The sequence below is a fragment of the Staurois parvus genome, unplaced genomic scaffold (genome assembly GCF_062004578.1).
Source record: "Staurois parvus isolate SC_StPar_1 unplaced genomic scaffold, SC_StPar_1.0 ptg000287l, whole genome shotgun sequence".
Taxonomy (NCBI): Eukaryota; Metazoa; Chordata; class Amphibia; order Anura; family Ranidae; genus Staurois; species Staurois parvus.
Window position 1 is genome coordinate 11332376 of NW_028318083.1, and position 23939 is coordinate 11356314.

General features: G+C 48.0%; 1 protein-coding gene across 3 annotated transcripts in view; it reads left to right on the top strand.

Moving 5' to 3' along the window:
- The window catches only part of DCDC2 (doublecortin domain containing 2), a 281410-nt gene that overhangs the window by 11536 nt on the left and 245935 nt on the right, over window positions 1–23939 (top strand). For all 3 annotated transcript variants that reach the window (XM_089682253.1, XM_089682255.1, XM_089682254.1), the window contains exon 3: window positions 22865–22916. In XM_089682253.1, coding sequence (XP_089538379.1) covers window positions 22865–22916 — 52 coding nt within the window. The remainder of the gene's footprint in view (window positions 1–22864; window positions 22917–23939) is intronic.

The following is a 23939-nucleotide window of genomic DNA, read 5'->3' on the forward strand; positions in this document are numbered from 1 at the left end:
CCCATGGTGCGCGTGTCCCTTCTTTCATTCCTTCTTCTGGGGGGAGGTGCTGCCCCCCTAAAAAAAAATGCCGCTCTAGGCAAGTGCCTTGTTGTAAATACACCCCTGCCCATAAGGCCTTCTAAATGTCAACATCAGATTGTAACGAGACCTCGGGAACTCACTTCCTGTCCGACGTAATGACGTCTGAGGCTCCGCCCCAACGCTTTTCATCACGTGACTTCCTCACAGAGGAATAATTACTGTATCTACATCTCATGTTGCAATGGTCACTGGGAAGGACTCTGCTTACATTTGTGCTCATTGTGAAGAATCCCCTCAGATGGCTAAAAGATTAATACTGTCAGCGGTTACTTATCTGAAAGGCAGAAATTGTTCATTGCTCAAGGAACCCCTAGCAACCTCTGGAGGAAGCCAGGTTGAGAAAGACTGGTCTAGTAGCTTGTCTAGCTGAATAATAACAAAGATTGGATATAGCTTAAAACAAACCAGTAATAGTCAAAACCTCTTCTTTACCAACCATTCCCCAAGGTAGCTTGTCACCCTAAATCGATTACCATGTCTTATCAGTCACTACATTATGTCCAGAGTCAAATGCATGATCAGTAGAATTACTAGGTAAAATATAAGGATGTGTGGAATCACATGGTTTATTCATATGCTTGGGCTGACCATACAAGTTACAATCTCATTTACAACCTCTGTAAAACCGCCTTTAAATTTACAAAAACTTAATTTTGTATCCAGTTTGCAAGCTGTAGATTTAAAGTGTTACTAAATCCACAACAGTAAAATCAGTCTGTATATGTAGTAAAACATGCTTGTTATACTCACTGTGGAACCTAAGGGGTTAATCCTCTGCATTGTGTAAAAAGGCTGTTTGATCTTGTCTTCTCTGATCCTCCACTTCTTCTAGTGTCCCCCTCTTATCTCCTGATAAGACATATCATGTGGAGTGACTCTGCACATGCTCAGTTTGATGTGTATTGCTAGAGAGATTTTTCATTTTTTGGGAGAGTGGCACAGGGCCAATCAGCACAGGGCCAATCAGCACTGTCCAGACAGAGGTCAGGGGTTCTGCATCCTCCTAGAGCAAAATAAAAACTCCTCCTACAAGCTTTAACATGTGCTCTGCTGTACACTGATAGAAGTCATGACTGCTCTAACTACTGATGAGAAAAGGTATTTAGCAGTTTATATTTACTAAAATAATTGCATTTCCATGTTCTTTGTATGGTGGGAGACCAGATATAGTGAATACAGGGTCCTGGGTTTAGTAACACTTTAAGGGAGAATTTAAAATCAGATTGTAAAGTGTATAGCCAGTTCTAAGTTATTCAAGGGCATCACATCAACCCCTGCTGTCACTGACTATTATATCAATGTCAGTGATCTTTTTCCTATCACAACTTGTCTTCTAAGGGCTCATGTACACGGGGCATTTGGAAAACTCTTCTGACCGCTGGAAACTGACTGCTAGAAAACGTAGATTAAAAAAACGTCAGTTTATACCGCGTTTATGCGCGCTTGCATTTAGAAACGTTTTTAAAAGATAACTTCAGGAGACCATCCTAAATGCCCAGAATGCACTGAAAAATAGTAAATAATTAACTATTTCAGACATTTTGAAAGAAATAGAGAGAGCAGAAGCAGAGAGAGCAGTATGTGTTGAGATGACCTGTCTTTTCTGGTTGTATTCACTATGGATCCCATCATGAGCATAATGCAGCACGTTCTACCATTTTTTCCTTCACGCGAAACCTGGAACTGACTGTGCTGGTATACTAAGCCCTATTGAATACATGGAAAACACTGTGCATGCATTTTTGATGAAGAAAAAAGGTACTGGACAGTATGTGGATATGGACCAGCCAAAAAAATGCTTCTAAATGCAAATGCGCATAAACACGTTTAACCGCATTTACAAGCGTTTGGCATTTGAAATGCCGGTAAACTCTACTCCTGAACGCAATTTTGGTACTTTCAAGAAAATGCCTGTAACCTCAACTGTCTGTAAACTACTGTAAACGACTATGTGTACATGGACACAGAGGAAAACAAAGGAGAGTTCAGGGGCTGCTGAAAAAACACTCAACAGCTCCTAAATGTCAGTTTAGCTGCTGCAGTGTACATGAGCCCTTAAAGTCTATCATCTCATAACATTTCAAATGTTGGGAGTTTTCATACATCTTATCTTTCTGCTTAGCTATATCTTTTTTATAGTATTGTAGTTAAGCCTTAGGGTTCATGTACACGGGACGTTTGCAAAACTCTTCTGAACAATGGAAACTGACTGCTGGAAAACGTAGATTAAAAAACGTCAGTTTAACCGCGTTTGCATACCAAGTTTATGTGCGTTTGTGTTTAGAAGCGTTTTTAAAAGATAACCTCAGGAGACCTTCCCAAATGCCCAGAATGCACTGAAAAATAGTAAATAATTAACTATTTCAGACATTTTGAGAGGAATAGAGAGAGCAGAAGCAGAGCGAGCAGTACGTGTTGAGATGACCTGTCTTTTCTGGTTGTATTCACTATGGATATGGGAGCATAATGCGGCACGTTCTACCATTTTTTCCTTCACACGAAACCTGGAACTGACTGTGCGGGTGTACTGGGTCCATTTGAATACATGGAAAATGCTTTGCATGCATTTCTGATGATGATAAAAGGCTCTGGACAGCATCTGGACATGGAACAGTTAAACACTTCTAAATGCGAACACTTTTAAATGCGGTTAACTGCGTTTACAAGTGTTTGGCGTTTGAAACGCCGGTAAAATCTACTCCTGAACGCAAGTTTGGTGCGTTCAAAAAAACGACTGTAAACTCAACTGCCTGTAAATGACATAGTGTACATCAGCGGTTCTCAACCTGGGGGTTGCGACCCCTTTGGGGGTCGAACGACCATTTCCCAGGGGTCGCCTAAGACCATCGGAAAACACATATTTCCGATGGTCTTAGGAACCGAGACACCGCTCCTCTGACTCAGTCGATGTGTGGGCGGGATGACACGCTGCCCTGTCACCTGGCCACACCTCCGGGATCCCTCAACAACTCCGCCTCCTCGCCGCTGATTGGCCACCGGAACTGTAGCTCAGGAGAGGCACACAGGCGGCCAATCACCGGCGAGGAGGTGGAGCTTGGAGATGAGGAGCCGAGCGGCAGCGCGCGTAGATCTAAGAAGATCGAGGGAACTGCCGGAGTAAGTGCAGAGGAGAGCGGCCAGAGAAGGAAGACAGCTGACAGGTAAGTGAGAGAGCGAGCCCAGGCTGGAGCAGGGGTCAGCAAGGTAAGTATCATTGGTGTCAGTGGGAGGAATAGTGCCCCATCATTTGTGTGACTAATACCAACAATGGGGCACTATTTCTCCCACTGACACCAATGATGGGGCATTATTTCCTCCCCCCCCCGCACTGACACCAATGATGGGGCACTATTCCTCCCCCCCACTGACACCAACGATGGGGCACTATTCCTCCCCCCCACTGACACCAACGATGGGGCACTATTCCTCCCCCCCACAGACACCAACGATGGGGCACTATTCCTCCCCCCACCAACACCAACGATGGGGCACTATTCCCCCCCCTGACCCCAAAGATGGGGCACTATTTCCCCCTCCACCACACTGACATCAATGATGGGGCACTATTCCTCCCACTGACACCAATGATGGGGCACTATTCCTCCCACTGACACCAATGATGGGGCACTATTCCCCCCACTGACACCAATGATGGGGCACTATTCCCCCCACTGACACCAATGATGGGGCACTATTCCCCCCACTGACACCAATGATGGGGCACTATTACCCCCCACTGACACCAATGATGGGGCACTATTCCCCCCACTGACACCAATGATGGGGCACTATTCCCCCCACTGACACCAATGATGGGGCTCTATTCCCCCCACTGACACCAATGATGGGGCACTATTCCCCCCACTGACACCAATGATGGGGCACTATTCCCCCCACTGACACCAATGATGGGGCACTATTCCCCCCACTGACACCAATGATGGGGCACTATTCCCCCCACTGACACCAATGATGGGGCACCATTCCCCCCACTGACACCAATGATGGGGCACTATTCCCCCCACTGACACCAATGATGGGGCACTATTCCTCCCACTGACACCAATGATGGGGCACTATTCCTCCCACTGACACCAATGATGGGGCACTATTCCTCCCACTGACACCAATGATGGGGCACTATTCCTCCCACTGACACCAATGATGGGGCACTATTCCTCCCACTGACACCAATGATGGGGCACTATTCCTCCCACTGACACCAATGATGGGGCACTATTCCTCTCACTGACACCAATGATGGGGCACTATTCCTCCCACTGACACCAATGATGGGGCACTATTCCCCCCACTGACACCAATGATGGGGCACCATTCCCCCCACTGACACCAATGATGGGGCACCATTCCCCCCACTGACACCAATGATGGGGCACTATTCCTCCCACTGACACCAATGATGGGGCACTATTCCTCCCACTGACACCAATGATGGGGCACTATTCCTCCCACTGACACCAATGATGGGGCACTATTCCTCCCACTGACACCAATGATGGGGCACTATTCCTCCCACTGACACCAATGATGGGGCACTATTCCTCCCACTGACACCAATGATGGGGCACTATTCCTCTCACTGACACCAATGATGGGGCACTATTCCTCCCACTGACACCAATGATGGGGCACTATTCCCCCCACTGACACCAATGATGGGGCACTATTCCCCCACTGACACCAATGATGGGGCACTATTCCCCCACTGACACCAAGGATGGGGCACTATTCCCCCCACTGACACCAATGTTGGGGCACTATTCCCCCCACTGACACCAATGTTGGGGCTCTATTCCCCCCACTGACACCAATGATGGGGCACTATTCCCCCCACTGACACCAACGATGGGGCACTATTCCCCCCAATGACACCAACGATGGGGCACTATTCCTCCCAATGACACCAACGATGGGGCACTATTCCCCCCACTGACACCAACGATGGGGCACTATTCCCCCCACTGACACCAACGATGGGGCACTATTCCTCCCACTGACACCAATGATGGGGCACTATTCCCCCCACTGACACCAACGGTGGGGCACTATTCCCCCCACTGACACCAATGAAGGGGGCACTATTCCCCCCACTGACACCAATGATGGGGCACTATTCCTCCCACTGACACCAATGATGGGGCACTATTCCTCCCACTGACACCAATGATGGGGCACTATTCCTCCCACTGACACCAATGATGGGGCACTATTCCTCCCACTGACACCAATGATGGGGCACTATTCCTCCCACTGACACCAATGATGGGGCACTATTCCTCCCACTGACACCAATGATGGGGCACTATTCCCCCCACTGACACCAATGATGGGGCACTATTCCCCCACTGACACCAATGATGGGGCACTATTCCCCCACTGACACCAATGATGGGGCTCTATTCCCCCCACTGACACCAATGTTGGGGCACTATTCCCCCCACTGACACCAATGTTGGGGCACTATTCCCCCCACTGACACCAACGATGGGGCACTATTCCCCCCACTGACACCAACGATGGGGCACTATTCCTCCCAATGACACCAACGATGGTGCACTATTCCCCCCACTGACACCAACGATGGGGCACTATTCCCCCCACTGACACCAACGATGGGGCACTATTCCCCCCACTGACACCAACGATGGGGCACTATTCCCCCCACTGACACCAACGATGGGGCACTATTCCCCCCACTGACACCAACGATGGGGCACTATTCCCCCCACTGACACCAACGATGGGGCACTATTCCCCCCACTGACACCAACGATGGGGCACTATTCCCCCCACTGACACCAACGATGGGGCACTATTCCCCCCACTGACACCAACGATGGGGCACTATTCCCCCCACTGACACCAACGATGGGGCACTATTCCCCCCACTGACACCAACGATGGGGCACTATTCCCCCCACTGACACCAACGATGGGGCACTATTCCCCCCACTGACACCAACGATGGGGCACTATTCCCCCCACTGACACCAACGATGGGGCACTATTCCCCCCACTGACACCAACGATGGGGCACTATTCCCCCCACTGACACCAACGATGGGGCACTATTCCCCCCACTGACACCAACGATGGGGCACTATTCCCCCCACTGACACCAACGATGGGGCACTATTCCCCCCACTGACACCAACGATGGGGCACTATTCCCCCCACTGACACCAACGATGGGGCACTATTCCCCCCACTGACACCAACGATGGGGCACTATTCCCCCCACTGACACCAACGATGGGGCACTATTCCTCCCACTGACACCAACGATGGGGCACTATTCCCCTCACTGACACCAATGATGGGGCACTATTCCCCCCACTGACATCAATGATGGGGCACTATTCCCCCCACTGACACCAATGATGGGGCACTATTCCCCCCACTGACACCAATGATGGGGCACTATTCCCCCCACTGACACCAATGATGGAGCACTATTCCCCCCACTGACACCAATGATGGGGCACCATTCCCCCCACTGACACCAATGATGGGGCACCATTCCCCCCACTGACACCAATGATGGGGCACCATTCCCCCCACTGACACCAATGATGGGGCACTATTCCTCCCACTGACACCAATGATGGGGCACTATTCCTCCCACTGACACCAATGATGGGGCACTATTCCTCCCACTGACACCAATGATGGGGCACTATTCCTCCCACTGACACCAATGATGGGGCACTATTCCTCCCACTGACACCAATGATGGGGCACTATTCCTCTCACTGACACCAATGATGGGGCACTATTCCTCCCACTGACACCAATGATGGGGCACTATTCCCCCCACTGACACCAATGATGGGGCACTATTCCCCCACTGACACCAATGATGGGGCACTATTCCCCCACTGACACCAAGGATGGGGCACTATTCCCCCCACTGACACCAATGTTGGGGCACTATTCCCCCCACTGACACCAATGTTGGGGCTCTATTCCCCCCACTGACACCAATGATGGGGCACTATTCCCCCCACTGACACCAACGATGGGGCACTATTCCCCCCAATGACACCAACGATGGGGCACTATTCCTCCCAATGACACCAACGATGGGGCACTATTCCCCCCACTGACACCAACGATGGGGCACTATTCCCCCCACTGACACCAACGATGGGGCACTATTCCTCCCACTGACACCAATGATGGGGCACTATTCCCCCCACTGACACCAACGATGGGGCACTATTCCCCCCACTGACACCAATGAAGGGGGCACTATTCCCCCCACTGACACCAATGATGGGGCACTATTCCTCCCACTGACACCAATGATGGGGCACTATTCCTCCCACTGACACCAATGATGGGGCACTATTCCTCCCACTGACACCAATGATGGGGCACTATTCCTCCCACTGACACCAATGATGGGGCACTATTCCTCCCACTGACACCAATGATGGGGCACTATTCCCCCCACTGACACCAATGATGGGGCACTATTCCCCCACTGACACCAATGATGGGGCACTATTCCCCCACTGACACCAATGATGGGGCACTATTCCCCCCACTGACACCAATGTTGGGACACTATTCCCCCCACTGACACCAATGTTGGGGCTCTATTCCCCCCACTGACACCAACGATGGGGCACTATTCTCCCCACTGACACCAACGATGGGGCACTATTCCCCCCAATGACACCAACGATGGGGCACTATTCCTCCCAATGACACCAACGATGGGGCACTATTCCCCCACTGACACCAATGATGGGGCACTATTCCCCCCACTGACACCAATGTTGGGGCACTATTCCCCCCACTGACACCAATGTTGGGGCTCTATTCCCCCCACTGACACCAACGATGGGGCACTATTCCCCCCACTGACACCAATGAAGGGGCACTATTCCCCCCACTGACACCAACGATGGGGCACTATTCCCCCCACTGACACCAATGATGGGGCACTATTCCCCTCACTGACACCAATGATGGGGCACTATTCCCCCCACTGACACCAATGATGGGGCACTATTCCCCCCACTGACACCAATGATGGGGCACCATTCCCCCCACTGACACCAATGATGGGGCACCATTCCCCCCACTGACACCAATGATGGGGCACTATTCCTCCCACTGACACCAATGATGGGGCACTATTCCTCCCACTGACACCAATGATGGGGCACTATTCCTCCCACTGACACCAATGATGGGGCACTATTCCTCCCACTGACACCAATGATGGGGCACTATTCCTCCCACTGACACCAATGATGGGGCACTATTCCTCCCACTGACACCAATGATGGGGCACTATTCCTCCCACTGACACCAATGATGGGGCACTATTCCCCCCACTGACACCAATGATGGGGCACTATTCCCCCACTGAGAACCAATGATGGGGCACTATTCCCCCACTGACACCAAGGATGGGGCACTATTCCCCCCACTGACACCAATGTTGGGGCACTATTCCCCCCACTGACACCAATGTTGGGGCTCTATTCCCCCCACTGACACCAATGATGGGGCACTATTCCCCCCACTGACACCAACGATGGGGCACTATTCCCCCCAATGACACCAACGATGGGGCACTATTCCTCCCAATGACACCAACGATGGGGCACTATTCCCCCCACTGACACCAACGATGGGGCACTATTCCCCCCACTGACACCAACGATGGGGCACTATTCCTCCCACTGACACCATTGATGGGGCACTATTCCCCCCACTGACACCAACGATGGGGCACTATTCCCCCCACTGACACCAATGAAGGGGGCACTATTCCCCCCACTGACACCAATGATGGGGCACTATTCCTCCCACTGACACCAATGATGGGGCACTATTCCTCCCACTGACACCAATGATGGGGCACTATTCCTCCCACTGACACCAATGATGGGGCACTATTCCTCCCACTGACACCAATGATGGGGCACTATTCCTCCCACTGACACCAATGATGGGGCACTATTCCCCCCACTGACACCAACGATGGGGCACTATTCCCCCCACTGACACCAATGAAGGGGGCACTATTCCCCCCACTGACACCAATGATGGGGCACTATTCCTCCCACTGACACCAATGATGGGGCACTATTCCTCCCACTGACACCAATGATGGGGCACTATTCCCCCCACTGACACCAACGATGGGGCACTATTCCCCCCACTGACACCAATGAAGGGGGCACTATTCCCCCCACTGACACCAATGATGGGGCACTATTCCTCCCACTGACACCAATGATGGGGCACTATTCCTCCCACTGACACCAATGATGGGGCACTATTCCTCCCACTGACACCAATGATGGGGCACTATTCCTCCCACTGACACCAATGATGGGGCACTATTCCCCCCACTGACACCAATGATGGGGCACTATTCCCCCACTGACACCAATGATGGGGCACTATTCCCCCACTGACACCAATGATGGGGCACTATTCCCCCCACTGACACCAATGTTGGGACACTATTCCCCCCACTGACACCAATGTTGGGGCTCTATTCCCCCCACTGACACCAACGATGGGGCACTATTCTCCCCACTGACACCAACGATGGGGCACTATTCTCCCCACTGACACCAACGATGGGGCACTATTCCCCCCAATGACACCAACGATGGGGCACTATTCCTCCCAATGACATCAACGATGGGGCACTATTCCCCCACTGACACCAATGATGGGGCACTATTCCCCCCACTGACACCAATGTTGGGGCACTATTCCCCCCACTGACACCAATGTTGGGGCTCTATTCCCCCCACTGACACCAACGATGGGGCACTATTCCCCCCACTGACACCAATGATGGGGCACTATTCCCCCCACTGACACCAACGATGGGGCACTATTCCCCCCACTGACACCAATGATGGGGCACTATTCCCCTCACTGACACCAATGATGGGGCACTATTCCCCCCACTGACATCAATGATGGGGCACTATTCCCCCCACTGACACCAATGATGGGGCACTATTCCCCCCACTGACACCAATGATGGGGCACTATTCCCCCCACTGACACCAATGATGGGGCACTATTCCCCCCACTGACACCAATGATGGGGCACTATTCCCCCCACTGACACCAATGATGGGGCACCATTCCCCCCACTGACACCAATGATGGGGCACCATTCCCCCCACTGACACCAATGATGGGGCACTATTCCTCCCACTGACACCAATGATGGGGCACTATTCCTCCCACTGACACCAATGATGGGGCACTATTCCTCCCACTGACACCAATGATGGGGCACTATTCCTCCCACTGACACCAATGATGGGGCACTATTCCTCCCACTGACACCAATGATGGGGCACTATTCCTCCCACTGACACCAATGATGGGGCACTATTCCTCTCACTGACACCAATGATGGGGCACTATTCCTCCCACTGACACCAATGATGGGGCACTATTCCCCCCACTGACACCAATGATGGGGCACTATTCCCCCACTGACACCAATGATGGGGCACTATTCCCCCACTGACACCAAGGATGGGGCACTATTCCCCCCACTGACACCAATGTTGGGGCACTATTCCCCCCACTGACACCAATGTTGGGGCTCTATTCCCCCCACTGACACCAATGATGGGGCACTATTCCCCCCACTGACACCAACGATGGGGCACTATTCCCCCCAATGACACCAACGATGGGGCACTATTCCTCCCAATGACACCAACGATGGGGCACTATTCCCCCCACTGACACCAACGATGGGGCACTATTCCCCCCACTGACACCAACGATGGGGCACTATTCCTCCCACTGACACCAATGATGGGGCACTATTCCCCCCACTGACACCAACGATGGGGCACTATTCCCCCCACTGACACCAATGAAGGGGGCACTATTCCCCCCACTGACACCAATGATGGGGCACTATTCCTCCCACTGACACCAATGATGGGGCACTATTCCTCCCACTGACACCAATGATGGGGCACTATTCCTCCCACCGACACCAATGATGGGGCACTATTCCTCCCACCGACACCAATGATGGGGCACTATTCCTCCCACTGACACCAATGATGGGGCACTATTCCTCCCACTGACACCAATGATGGGGCACTATTCCCCCCACTGACACCAATGATGGGGCACTATTCCCCCACTGACACCAATGATGGGGCACTATTCCCCCACTGACACCAATGATGGGGCACTATTCCCCCCACTGACACCAATGTTGGGACACTATTCCCCCCACTGACACCAATGTTGGGGCTCTATTCCCCCCACTGACACCAACGATGGGGCACTATTCTCCCCACTGACACCAACGATGGGGCACTATTCCCCCCAATGACACCAACGATGGGGCACTATTCCTCCCAATGACACCAACGATGGGGCACTATTCCCCCACTGACACCAATGATGGGGCACTATTCCCCCCACTGACACCAATGTTGGGGCACTATTCCCCCCACTGACACCAATGTTGGGGCTCTATTCCCCCCACTGACACCAACGATGGGGCACTATTCCCCCCACTGACACCAACGATGGGGCACTATTCCCCCCACTGACACCAATGATGGGGCATTTTCCTCCCACTGACACCAATGATGGGGCACTATTCCTCCCACTGACACCAATGATGGGGCACTATTCCTCCCACTGACACCAATGATGGGGCACTATTCCTCCCACTGACACCAATGATGGGGCACTATTCCTCCCACTGACACCAATGATGGGGCACTATTCCTCTCACTGACACCAATGATGGGGCACTATTCCTCCCACTGACACCAATGATGGGGCACTATTCCCCCCACTGACACCAATGATGGGGCACTATTCCCCCACTGACACCAATGATGGGGCACTATTCCCCCACTGACACCAAGGATGGGGCACTATTCCCCCCACTGACACCAATGTTGGGGCACTATTCCCCCCACTGACACCAATGTTGGGGCTCTATTCCCCCCACTGACACCAATGATGGGGCACTATTCCCCCCACTGACACCAACGATGGGGCACTATTCCCCCCAATGACACCAACGATGGGGCACTATTCCTCCCAATGACACCAACGATGGGGCACTATTCCCCCCACTGACACCAACGATGGGGCACTATTCCCCCTACTGACACCAACGATGGGGCACTATTCCTCCCACTGACACCAATGATGGGGCACTATTCCCCCCACTGACACCAACGATGGGGCACTATTCCCCCCACTGACACCAATGAAGGGGGCACTATTCCCCCCACTGACACCAATGATGGGGCACTATTCCTCCCACTGACACCAATGATGAGGCACTATTCCTCCCACTGACACCAATGATGGGGCACTATTCCTTCCACTGACACCAATGATGGGGCACTATTCCTCCCACTGACACCAATGATGGGGCACTATTCCTCCCACTGACACCAATGATGGGGCACTATTCCTCCCACTGACACCAATGATGGGGCACTATTCCCCCCACTGACACCAATGATGGGGCACTATTCCCCCACTGACACCAATGATGGGGCACTATTCCCCCACTGACACCAATGATGGGGCACTATTCCCCCCACTGACACCAATGTTGGGGCACTATTCCCCCCACTGACACCAATGTTGGGGCTCTATTCCCCCCACTGACACCAACGATGGGGCACTATTCTCCCCACTGACACCAACGATGGGGCACTATTCCCCCCAATGACACCAACGATGGGGCACTATTCCTCCCAATGACACTAACGATGGGGCACTATTCCCCCCACTGACACCAACGATGGGGCACTATTCCCCCCACTGACACCAACGATGGGGCACTATTCCCCCCACTGACACCAACGATGGGGCACTATTCCCCCCACTGACACCAACGATGGGGCACTATTCCCCCCACTGACACCAACGATGGGGCACTATTCCCCCCACTGATACCAACGATGGGGCACTATTCCCCCCACTGACACCAACGATGGGGCACTATTCCTCCCACTGACACCAACGATGGGGCACTATTCATCCCACTGACATCAGTGATGGGGCACTACTCCTTCCACTGACACCAATGATGTGGCACTACTCCTCCCACTGATACCAATGATGGGGCACTATTCCTCCCACTGCAAAATTACAGTTATGAAGTAGCAACGAAAATAATTTTATGGTTGGGGGTCACCACAACATGAGGAACTGTATTAAGGGGTCGCGGCATTAGAAAGGTTGAGAACCACTGGTGTACATGGACACATAGGAAAACATTAGGGAGAGTTCAGGGGCTGCTGAAAAAAATGCTGAACAGCTCCTGAACGTCAGTTTAGGAGCTGCAGTGTCAGGGGCGGACTCACAACTCATGCGGCCCCCGGGCAATAGGGGATCATGGGGCCCCCGGCAATAGGGGATCATGGGGCCCCTGTGTTCTTGCCCAAACTCAAAAAAGCCTATGAAAAGGGTACCAGGGGCATCTCATGGGGCCCCCTACTGACCCCGGGCCCTCAGGCAGTGCCCGAGTTTCGAAATGGTCAGTCCGCCCCTGTGCAGTGTACATGAGCCCTAAAACTATGACTGCCAATGCCACTTTCACAGACAACAGAAGAAGCTAGGTACAGACTGAGCTGAAAATAAACTTTTAATAGTATACTGGCTGAAGTACCTCGGAATTGTCATCTTGCTGTGACTGAGGTGAACAAGCCATCCAGTTGCCATTGTCAGCTGCTCGGCTACCTGTTATTTTGTTTTGACATTTGAATTATAGTGCTTTCTTGCTGTTGTCTCCACTTTGACTACTTCCCCATTTTTTTCTTTTTGTGTAAAGTGGCCGAATCACTATCATAACTGTTTCAGATTATATCAACAACATTTTCTAAATGGTTGACTGCTTCCTTACAAAAATGACAGCAACGACTTGTATAAATATGGGAGGTTCATGGTGAGGCAACGTCTGAAAACTGTGACAAAAATAACAACCAGATAAAGATTTGTTTTCACTTTGGATTGCAAGTAAAAATACGTAAAAAGGTTTACAGGTCTAACAATGCTTAGCTTCTGTTTTAGAGAAACTTTATGAAAAAATAGGCAAACACTTGGGGGGAGGAGTTATTCACCATGGTCCAGCAGTAATAGGAGTGCTTTATTTTGATATCAGAACTTTGGAAAACTGCAAAAACCAAAAGATGTGACATTTGTTAATCAAGTAAATAAAAATATTTATAAATTATATTAGATTATTTATGTTTGAGCAGGGTTTTGTGAAACCCTAGGGCACATCCACAGGTTTCTAAGGGATCCTTGCGCTGTGACTAGATGGCCTCCCATCTGATGGTGCCTACATATTTCTGGGTTCAACGCCATTTGGCAAAGCCACCGACATGACATTTGGTGATCTTTCAAGATGTCTGTAAGGGGACATTCTGACTACCATTGTAAGTGGGGATTCTTCCCTGGTCACCAGTGTAAGGGGAGCATTCTTCCCCGATCACCATTGTAAAGGGGGATTCTTCCCTGGTCACCAGTGTAAGGGGAGCATTCTTCCCCGATCACCATTGTAAAGGGGGATTCTTCCCTGGTTACCAGTGTAAGGGGGCACTCTTCCCTGATCACCAATGTAAAGGAGGCGTTCTTCCCTGATCACCATTGTAAAGGGGACTCTTCCCTGGTCACCAGTGCAAGGGGAGCATTCTTCGCCGATCACCATTGTAAAGGGGGATTCTTCCCTGGTTACCAGTGTAAGGGGGCACTCTTCCCTGATCACCAATGTAAAGGAGGCGTTCTTCCCTGATCACCATTGTAAAGGGGGACTCTTCCCTGATCACCAGTGTAAGGGGAGCATTCTTACCTGGTCACCAGTGTAAGGGGGCACTCTTCCCTGATCACCAATGTAAAGGAGGCGTTCTTCCCTGATCACCATTGTAAAGGGGGACTCTTCCCTGGTCACCAGTGTGAGGGGAGCATTCTTACCTGGTCACCAGTGTAAGGGGGCACTCTTCCCTGATCACCAATGTAAAGGAGGCATTCTTCCCTGAACACCAATGTAAGAGGGGATTTTGCCCAAACGGGCTGCCAGAAAAGCAATATATATATTGTATACATGCTCTCCTTTTGAAGACTAGCTTTAGGTCATGTTTTTGGTCCTAAAGTCAGTTTCACTTAGAAGGTGCACTGCATTCATACATGAGCCCAGGGCATTTTTCTTCTCCATTTCCTGAGCCAGTGATCCTGTAGACAGGGTATTCGTGACTCCACTTAATGCAGTGTCCCTCTTTATTGCTGAGGTTGTTACTAACTGGCAATACATTATACAATTTTCTTCAATTTCCTTTAGATTTACCTTTAGGCACTTTATGTAGTGCAAGGGCCAGTGGCATCCTGAGGCAGGTGTGGGTGGTGCAGTCTGCACCGGGTGACACCGACCGCACCGATGGACACCGGACCTGCTCCACAAAAAGGTAAGTTGCAAAGCAAGCCGATGATCCCCGCAGAATGGATCCGATCCATCCTGTGGGGATCGTTGGCTTTCTTTACAACTTACCTTTTCTTGGAGTGGGTCCGGTGTCACTCCGTATAGGATGCATGCCGATGATCCTCGTCGGCATGCAACCTATATGGGGTGACAACGGACCCGCTCCAAGAAAAGGTAAGTTGTAAAGAAAGTCGACTATCCCCACAGGATGCATCGGATCTGTGGCTTGAGCATAATGGATCGGAGTCTGATCCATTATGCTCAATCTGCAGATCCGATCCATCCTGCAGGGATCATCAGAGGGGGTGTCACCAAGTGTTACCGCACCGGGTGACACCTACCCTAGGGACGCCTCTGGCAAGGGCCTACCTGATTGCATAGAAATTGAAAGTGTTTAGGTTTGACCTCATATTATATGGGTTTTGGTAAATCTAAAGGAAAATTGTACAAAAAATGTTATAATGTATGGTCAGCCTTAGACAATAGTGTTACCACCATGCTAATGAAGTAATTCCCCAAGACACTTTGATCTTTTTTCATGTTCTATCCACTCTTCTTCTGGCCCCCCTTTGCAGTTATTCAAGTGAGCATCTCACAGTATGTTTGCAATGCATGGCCTGATCCTTTCATCGACATGAGAGCAACATAACATCTTAGAGCTTGGATGTGTAAATGAAAAATAAAGATCATGCTATGTATGATTGAAAAAATACCATATGTACAGTATGTAATTTATATTGCATCCATTTGTTAAATCATGCATGTGTAGCTTTATGTCATTTATTTGCCTTAGGGAAAGTCTGTATTTTTGCTGCTGAATATCTAAACAAATATTGAAGCAAGAATTACTTAAATTAGTCATCTACAGTTATGTGAGGTGTACACACTTTTTACTTCAGAGCTGTACAAGCACTTCTTCATCAAGTATGCATGGTTGTTTATGAAAAGATTTACCTTTTATTGATTAGGTTCAACTTTTAGCAATTTGTCACCCTCCCCACCCCTGCAATTTTTTTTATCAACACCTTTCTTCATGGTGGTGAGATCAGTACATTTTAGATACTCAACCACCCAGCAGATCCAGCACTGTCCAGCAGAGATTCTCATCTCTTCTAGCAGCGCTTGGTCCCGTGCCGCCATGTTTTGCCATGACATCATCGAGAGGCTGCCAGCTGTTCTTGGTTCAACTCCCGCGTGTCTCGATGATGCCCCGCTATGCCTGCCCCCTCCTCTCTTACTGAATGAAAGGCTTTGCCTACTGGGATATGTGATGTTCATATCCTGGGAGGCAAAGGAGGAACAGTACACATTGTTCACCTAGATCAGTGGTGGGCAACCTTTTTTTTCAACTGAGCCAAATCTCGCCAAAACCACGATTGAAATTTATTTTGAGAGCCACATTTTTAAAACTGAAAATTCATCCCCCATATAGTAATTCATCCCCCATGTAGTAATTCATCCCCCCTGTAGTAATTCATCCCCCCTGTAGTAATTCATCCCCCCTGTAGTAATTCATCCCCCATAGTAATTCATCCCCCATATAGTAATTCATCCCCCATAGTAATTCATCCCCCATATAGTAATTCATCCCCCATATAGTAATTCATCCCCCATAGTGTGTCAATTCACTTACCTTTGCTCCGCGCGTTCCTCTCGCCGTGTTCCCGCGCTGTTCCGGTCTTCAGGGCGGACTGTGAGAGGAGAGGAGTTTGTCACGCTGCCCCGCCTACATCCTGACAGCCAATGTTTGCCACGCTCTGCGGGCCGGATTAAAAGGTCCGCCGGGCCGTAGTTTGCCCATTGCTGGGCTAGCTGCAGAGTCCTGACTTTTGGGACGACGCCCGAGAGGAGGGAGGGGAGCGGGCGCCCGGCACACAGAAGAGCCGCATTGAAGTGTGTAAAGAGCCGCATGTGGCTCGCGAGTTGCGGCTTGCCGACCACTGACCTAGATGAATGACGTGCAGGAGGGGTTGGGGCAGGGCTGGACAATAATATTAAAAAAAGAGTAAAGGAAAAAAAGAAAGATCCCTAATCGTGCAGAGGAACAGAAGAGGGGTAGAGAGGAGGGATGATGACATGGAGGGTGAACATTCGCTCTAAATAATTGCTTCTAAACATTAAAGTTAAAGACCATTTTCACATTTGTTATAGTGCTTTAACATTTCCATTGTGGTAGAAGAAAGAGTAAAACCTCATGAGTGATTATGTATAAGGGACTGTATACAAGCCTACAAAATCAACTTAAAGCAGAACTAAACCCATTGATTTAGCGGTTACCCAAAACAGTAACATTCAAGGTATGCCATAAATAATAACTTTCACAATTGTTTCTGCTATAAACTGGACTGTCAAGTCATCAAATATCTTGTTTCAAAACTAATCACATGTGCAGAACCATGGCATCAACAAATCAAATCCAGGCTAAGATGCTAGCTTCCTTGGCTGTAAAGGATAAGAGAGTTTAGTTCCACTTTAAACATCACATTAAACCATACCAATAGATCTTGTTAGTATAAACATTTCCTGTTTGCCAAGTTGCAGTACCATTATTAAAGTGATTCTAAAGATTGAATTTTTTTTTTAACCACTTGCCTACCAGGCACTTTTATCCCTTTTGTGCCCAAGCCAATTTTCAGCTTTCGTGCTGTCATACTTTGAATGACAATTGTGTGGTAATGCAGCATTGTACTCGTATGAATTTTTTATCATTTTTTTCACTCATATGGAGCTTTCTTTTGGTGGTATTTAATCACCACTGGGTGTTTTATTTTTTGCACTATAAACAAAAAAAGAGAACAAAAATATGAAAAAAAGTTCTTTGTTTCTATTATAAAATTTTGCAAACAGGTAATTTTTCTCTTTCACTGATGTGCGCTGATGAGGTGGCATGGATAGGCAGCACTGATGGGCACTGATAGGCTGCACTGATGAGGCGATACTGATGGGAATTGATGAGGAGGCATTGATGATGGTGCACTGATATGCAGCAATGATGGGCACTGATAGGTGGCACTGATGGGCGAAACTGATGGGTGATGCTGACTGACAGCACTGACTGGCGGCACTACTGAACACTGATGGGGGCAACTGCTGGGCGGCATTGCTGGGCAGCACTGATGGATGGCACTGCTGTGCACTGATGGGTGGCACTGCTGGGCACAGGTGGGAGGCACTGATGGGCACTGGTAGGCGGCACTGCTGGGCACTGATCATCAGTGCCCTGATGATCATTGCAGATGTCCTTTGTGTCAATTGCCGGCTATCGGTAGTACTTTCCTCACGATGTGATAGCATGAGGAAAGTGCTGCCGATAACCGGCAACTGTATTTACATTGTGATCTGCTGTGTCATTTGACACCGCTGATCCCGTGGTAAAAGGACTCTGTGATTGGCCTTTTACCTCATCGTGTGATCAGCTGTGTCCATAGGACACAGCGATCATGGAGAGCGCCAGGTGCGTGCTGCTGGGGGCCACGTGGGAGGGCGTGTTCTGGGAGGATGTCATATGACGCCCTCCCAGAACTTGACAACCGTGCTGTGTCATTTGCCTATAGCGCTGTTGCAAGTGGTTAAATAACAAACATGTTATACTTACCTGCTCTGTGTAGTGGTTTTGCACAGAGCAGCCCCTAGCCTCTTCTTTTTGGATCACTCCGCCAGTGGTCCTGGCTCCTCCCCTCTGCCAAGTGCCCTCAATAGCAGGACTTCTGCTATGGAGCACTTGACAAAGCTCACTCCTGAGCCAAGCACCTGTGAATGGACATTCACACACAGATTGTGGTTCCACCTCCCCCCCTCCCGCTCTCTACTTACTGGCTGTGATTGATAGTAGCCCAGAGCCAATGGCTCCCGCTGCTGTGTAAGCCAATGAGGAGAGAGAGACCTGGGAGAGACCGCTCCCATGCACATTTCTGGATCGAGATAGGGCTCAGGTAAGTATTAGGGATAGGGCTGATGGGGGAGCTGCATAGAATGCATGACGGTAAAAACCTTCTGCCTTTAGAACCACTTTAATATCTACTTTTATGGCACAATCATATCCTGTGGTGTTATACAAATGAAATTATAAAAGTGTAGTACATGTATTATAATGCATAAAATGTTCCAATGCTGCTACAAGGAATTTTATTCAACAACATTTTAAGCTGAACTCCACGGAAAAAAAATTGGTTAAATGTCTTTTTAGCTCTAGAATATTGCAAAAATCAGTTTTTCTTACCCAATATTCCACTCATTCAGGCTCTTCAGGTTTGTAAGATCAGTCCATGCAGCCTCTTTTCTCCATGATCCGGCAGTGACAGGTATTCTGATGTCATCAAGCCCAATGCAGAGCCCATAGACCTGCAATGGATGTGAGGACACAGAGCGTAGGTGAGTAGAAGAGACCTGGATGCTTGGGAAAAGAATGATTGGGTAATTAAAACTGCTGTTTGCCACCCCCACTAGACATAAATGAACATTTAACCCTTGCAGAACGGAGACAGACCCACTACAAGGGAGCATTTTTTTCTCCCTGGAAATGGGCTTTAACAATCACAAGAAATAATAAGAGAGAGGATTTGGCCTGTGCAAATGAGCTTGAAATCTACACATATAAGGGGTAGAAACAAAAGGTGTGTAAGTAGTATATAGGAAGACATTATGTGCCTTTTTTAATAAGGAAGCAAAAATCAAGGTCAAGAGAAGTAATGGGGAGAGGTTGGAAAGAAATCCCTAGGACTGAACTGTGACAAAGTGGTTGCTTTGCTAAAGACAAATAGGCTGTTCACGTTGCAATGGAAATTACACATTACAATGGTATTTGAAACAGAGCCTAGTGAATGTGGTGAAGTTTCTCTTTGCAAAAAATACCCAATCACGTGCAAGGAAAATAAAAAACAGCATTATTTTTTGCACCTGATTGGATAATGGAAAACAGTGGAACTTCAACTCATACACTAAACTCTGGTGCACATTCCCTTTTCAAGGTGCAACTTCCCTTGCCTAGTGCACAGACTGTTTGCCTTTAGTAAACAAAGAACCAGCAAACACAAATGCTCCTGAGCTTGGGGGTGGACTCAGTGTAGACTAGAACCACATCATGAATGTCCTGGAATATGTACACCTTGCTGCCCTCAATAGACCGGGAAATCCAAATATACTGAATGAAGAAAGAACAAACAGAGGGTGCACTGGCTTAGTGCATTACCATAAAAAATGTTCAATAAGAAATAAAAGTTGGTGTACTCACAAACAGTAAAGTCAAAGGCATGTCATAAAAGAACAGCTTGGTCAAAACTGCACTACGTGACTGTCCACTATTTCTTCCACTGACACTAACGATGGAGTACTAGTCCTACTAGATAGGACATTGTTTACTCCCACAGGATGTCAGGACATTTGTTACTTCCACTGGCCCTAGTCTGGCCCCCCTAGGGAGTCTGTCTGAAGGACAGTAGACTGAAGCTTTGTCTAGAAAGTTTGGGGACCCCTACCCTAGACCAATACAAGCAATTAACCCTTGCAGTGCAGGCTAAGGCCCACTTTAATAGATATTTTCTTTTTTTCTGGGAGTTGTGCTCTAAACATAAGCTTTAGGGAAAGAATGTGTAGTCTGCCATTGCTAACCTCTCCTTCTAACGTTAGTTACCTGGCTGCCATGCTGTTCCAATGACTTTAGTATTTTTTAGTCAGTGATCTGAGATAAGTATACAGATAAGGCCCCTTTTCACACAGGTGATCCGATCAGGTCCGCCTGTCAGCTTTTTAGGTGGACCTGATCGGAAGGTCCATGCATTCCTTTGGACAGGCAAGTGTATACGGACCGGAGGGTAGTCGGGTGTTAACAGACAGCTGCTCCAATCAGTAGGAGATTTGTGAGCTGATCCCCTGCTGATGGGAACGGAATCCACCCCATGTGAAAGTAATCTAAGGAATTAGGATTTCACTCCTACTTTTTTAATTTGCATGTTTGTTCCAGATCACTGAGTCAGAGTGCAGATACAGTCAGTAAACTGGAAGAAGGTCAGAAATGCAAGCCCTTGTGTTCCTTTCAATACACATTTTAAGTATGTAGTACCAGCAGGTGCATACATGCAGCATTATCATTTTATAACATAAATGTCATTGCTGCAGGCCATAATCAAAAGTCCCTGAGTTATAGCCACAGAAAAAATGGTTTACGGCACTGGCATACCTAGAGAGGTAGCCACTGCCGCTAGGCTAATGACCTTAGAAGTAACAGCCTTGACTTAATTTAAAAATGTTTGCATGTCTCCTTATTGCACAAAGGAACTTTGTAATGTGTTATTTTGAAAAAAAAAGATTATTTCACATTTATAATTTTGTTCGCTTGGGTTGATTTTTCAATGCTAATGTGGTTTATTGGGTGGGGTGGGGGATGATTTTCTAAATCACAGTGATTTGGGTGTTCGTGAGATTAAAGGCATTCTATAGTCACAGCATACATTTTAATTTTATAACATCAGCTTTGTAATAAAAATACAAGCAATAGTTATTATTGACAATCCAATATACAGTAAGCTTACTTGAAAAATCCTCTTTACATATTGTGAGTTTGGCCTGTCTACTGGTCATCTCTTTCCACAACTTCCTGGATTCCCTGCATGCTTTTCAGCTTCTCCTCTGCGGTTTACTTTCAATTTCTAGGGACTACATATCCCATGGTACCTTACTGTCAGCATCTAGTGATTCCTGTACTGACTCCGTATCCTGAAACTCCTCCTTTTAGCTCCTCTGTAGTTCAGAAGGCAGGCTCTGTGAAATGTGTGACACAGCAGTGCCTAATTACAGGGCATTGTGAATGTGTCACAGAATTCAAGGTAGTAAATGTGTTGGGATCTTCACTAACTAATTATACAAACTTCAATATCGTTCAGATTAATAGGAGTAACCCAGAAATAATTGAAGTACAATGTGGAAATTGCATCAAATTTTAAATTTTGACAAAAGATACAGCTCAACATTTAAAAATTTTTAGAAACAAAACTCTTGTAAGGTAATGAAAAAAAAAAATGAACACAATTTTTTGTGGATGTTTGAAATGAGGCTCGCCTAGAATAGCAATGACTACATTATTAAAGTGTGTAAAGGTTTTTATGTGTAGCAGGTTTTGCTTATAAGGCAGGAGTATTGCAGGTATCATTATGGATTTTTGCATTGGATCCCAGGGATATATCTATATCTTTTGTACTTTCAATGTGTATAACTGCTTTTTATTGTCTGAATTTCGACACATAGCCAACATATTTTAATTGAACATATTTTTTTTTATTTTCCTTTTAGCTACCTACACATTGGAGAGAACAAGAGGAAGACAGTAGACCTTCTGAGTCAGGTATCATTTCTTTCTGCTATTAGTACCGGTCATATCGGTGAGACTTGTCAGGCGATTTGATAGTTTCAAATCTCATGACAAATCGCACTCTATTGTCCGCAATTGAAGCAGTCTTATTGGTGCAATTCTGACTTTGTCGGAGTCTCACTGAGTTTAAAAGTAGTGTATGCACTACGTTTTGCAAGTTCATGTTCGACTCGCGTAGATACCTGTGTCCTGCAAGTCGCAGATGTCTTGCAAGTTGCACCTGAAGTTGGACTGACATCCGACTTTGAAATCGGAAAACTGGAAGTTGCATGATTTTGTAGTCAGATTGCTGTGACCAAAGACTTAACATTTGACCAGTATTTATGTAATATAATTTTGCAAAAATAAGGGCAATGGTTAAGAGTCACTTTGTGTGCGAAATTACACTTTACAAGGGAATTTACTCTTAGCTTAGTGAATGCGGTAAAGCTCTGCTGACTTCCCTCATTCAATTATGTTCAAGCAAAAATTCTGTTGCATGCGATTGGGTATTCTTTGGAAAGTTAATTTTTACCACATTCACCACAGCTAAGAGAAATGTTCTTTGCAAAGTGCAATTTCCCTTGCAAAGTGAACAACTTATTTGGCTTTAGTAAATAAACCCCATTGACTGCAGCACAACAAATTTGTTGCCAGTTTGTTTAAAACCAGAGAAAAAAAAATAGCACAATATTGCAGTTGTTGCCATAGTGATTAGTCAAATTAAAATTCCATAAATCAAAAAAGAAAAAAAATGCAGCACAGTACTATAAACTCAAATACAGTGCTAAATAAATCCAACGTGCATATGTGATTAGTGAAAATAGAAAAAAGTGTGCTTCATGACAATAATATGTACTACATCAAAATAAATATCAACACATATACAGAAATATCCATAAAACTGCATATACCAGTACTAAATTAATAGTGTATACAAATACCAAATGAGCCGTACAAAATAGTGAACTGTCCCTTTAACACTCCAATATCTTCACATGTGCTTGTACGGTATAT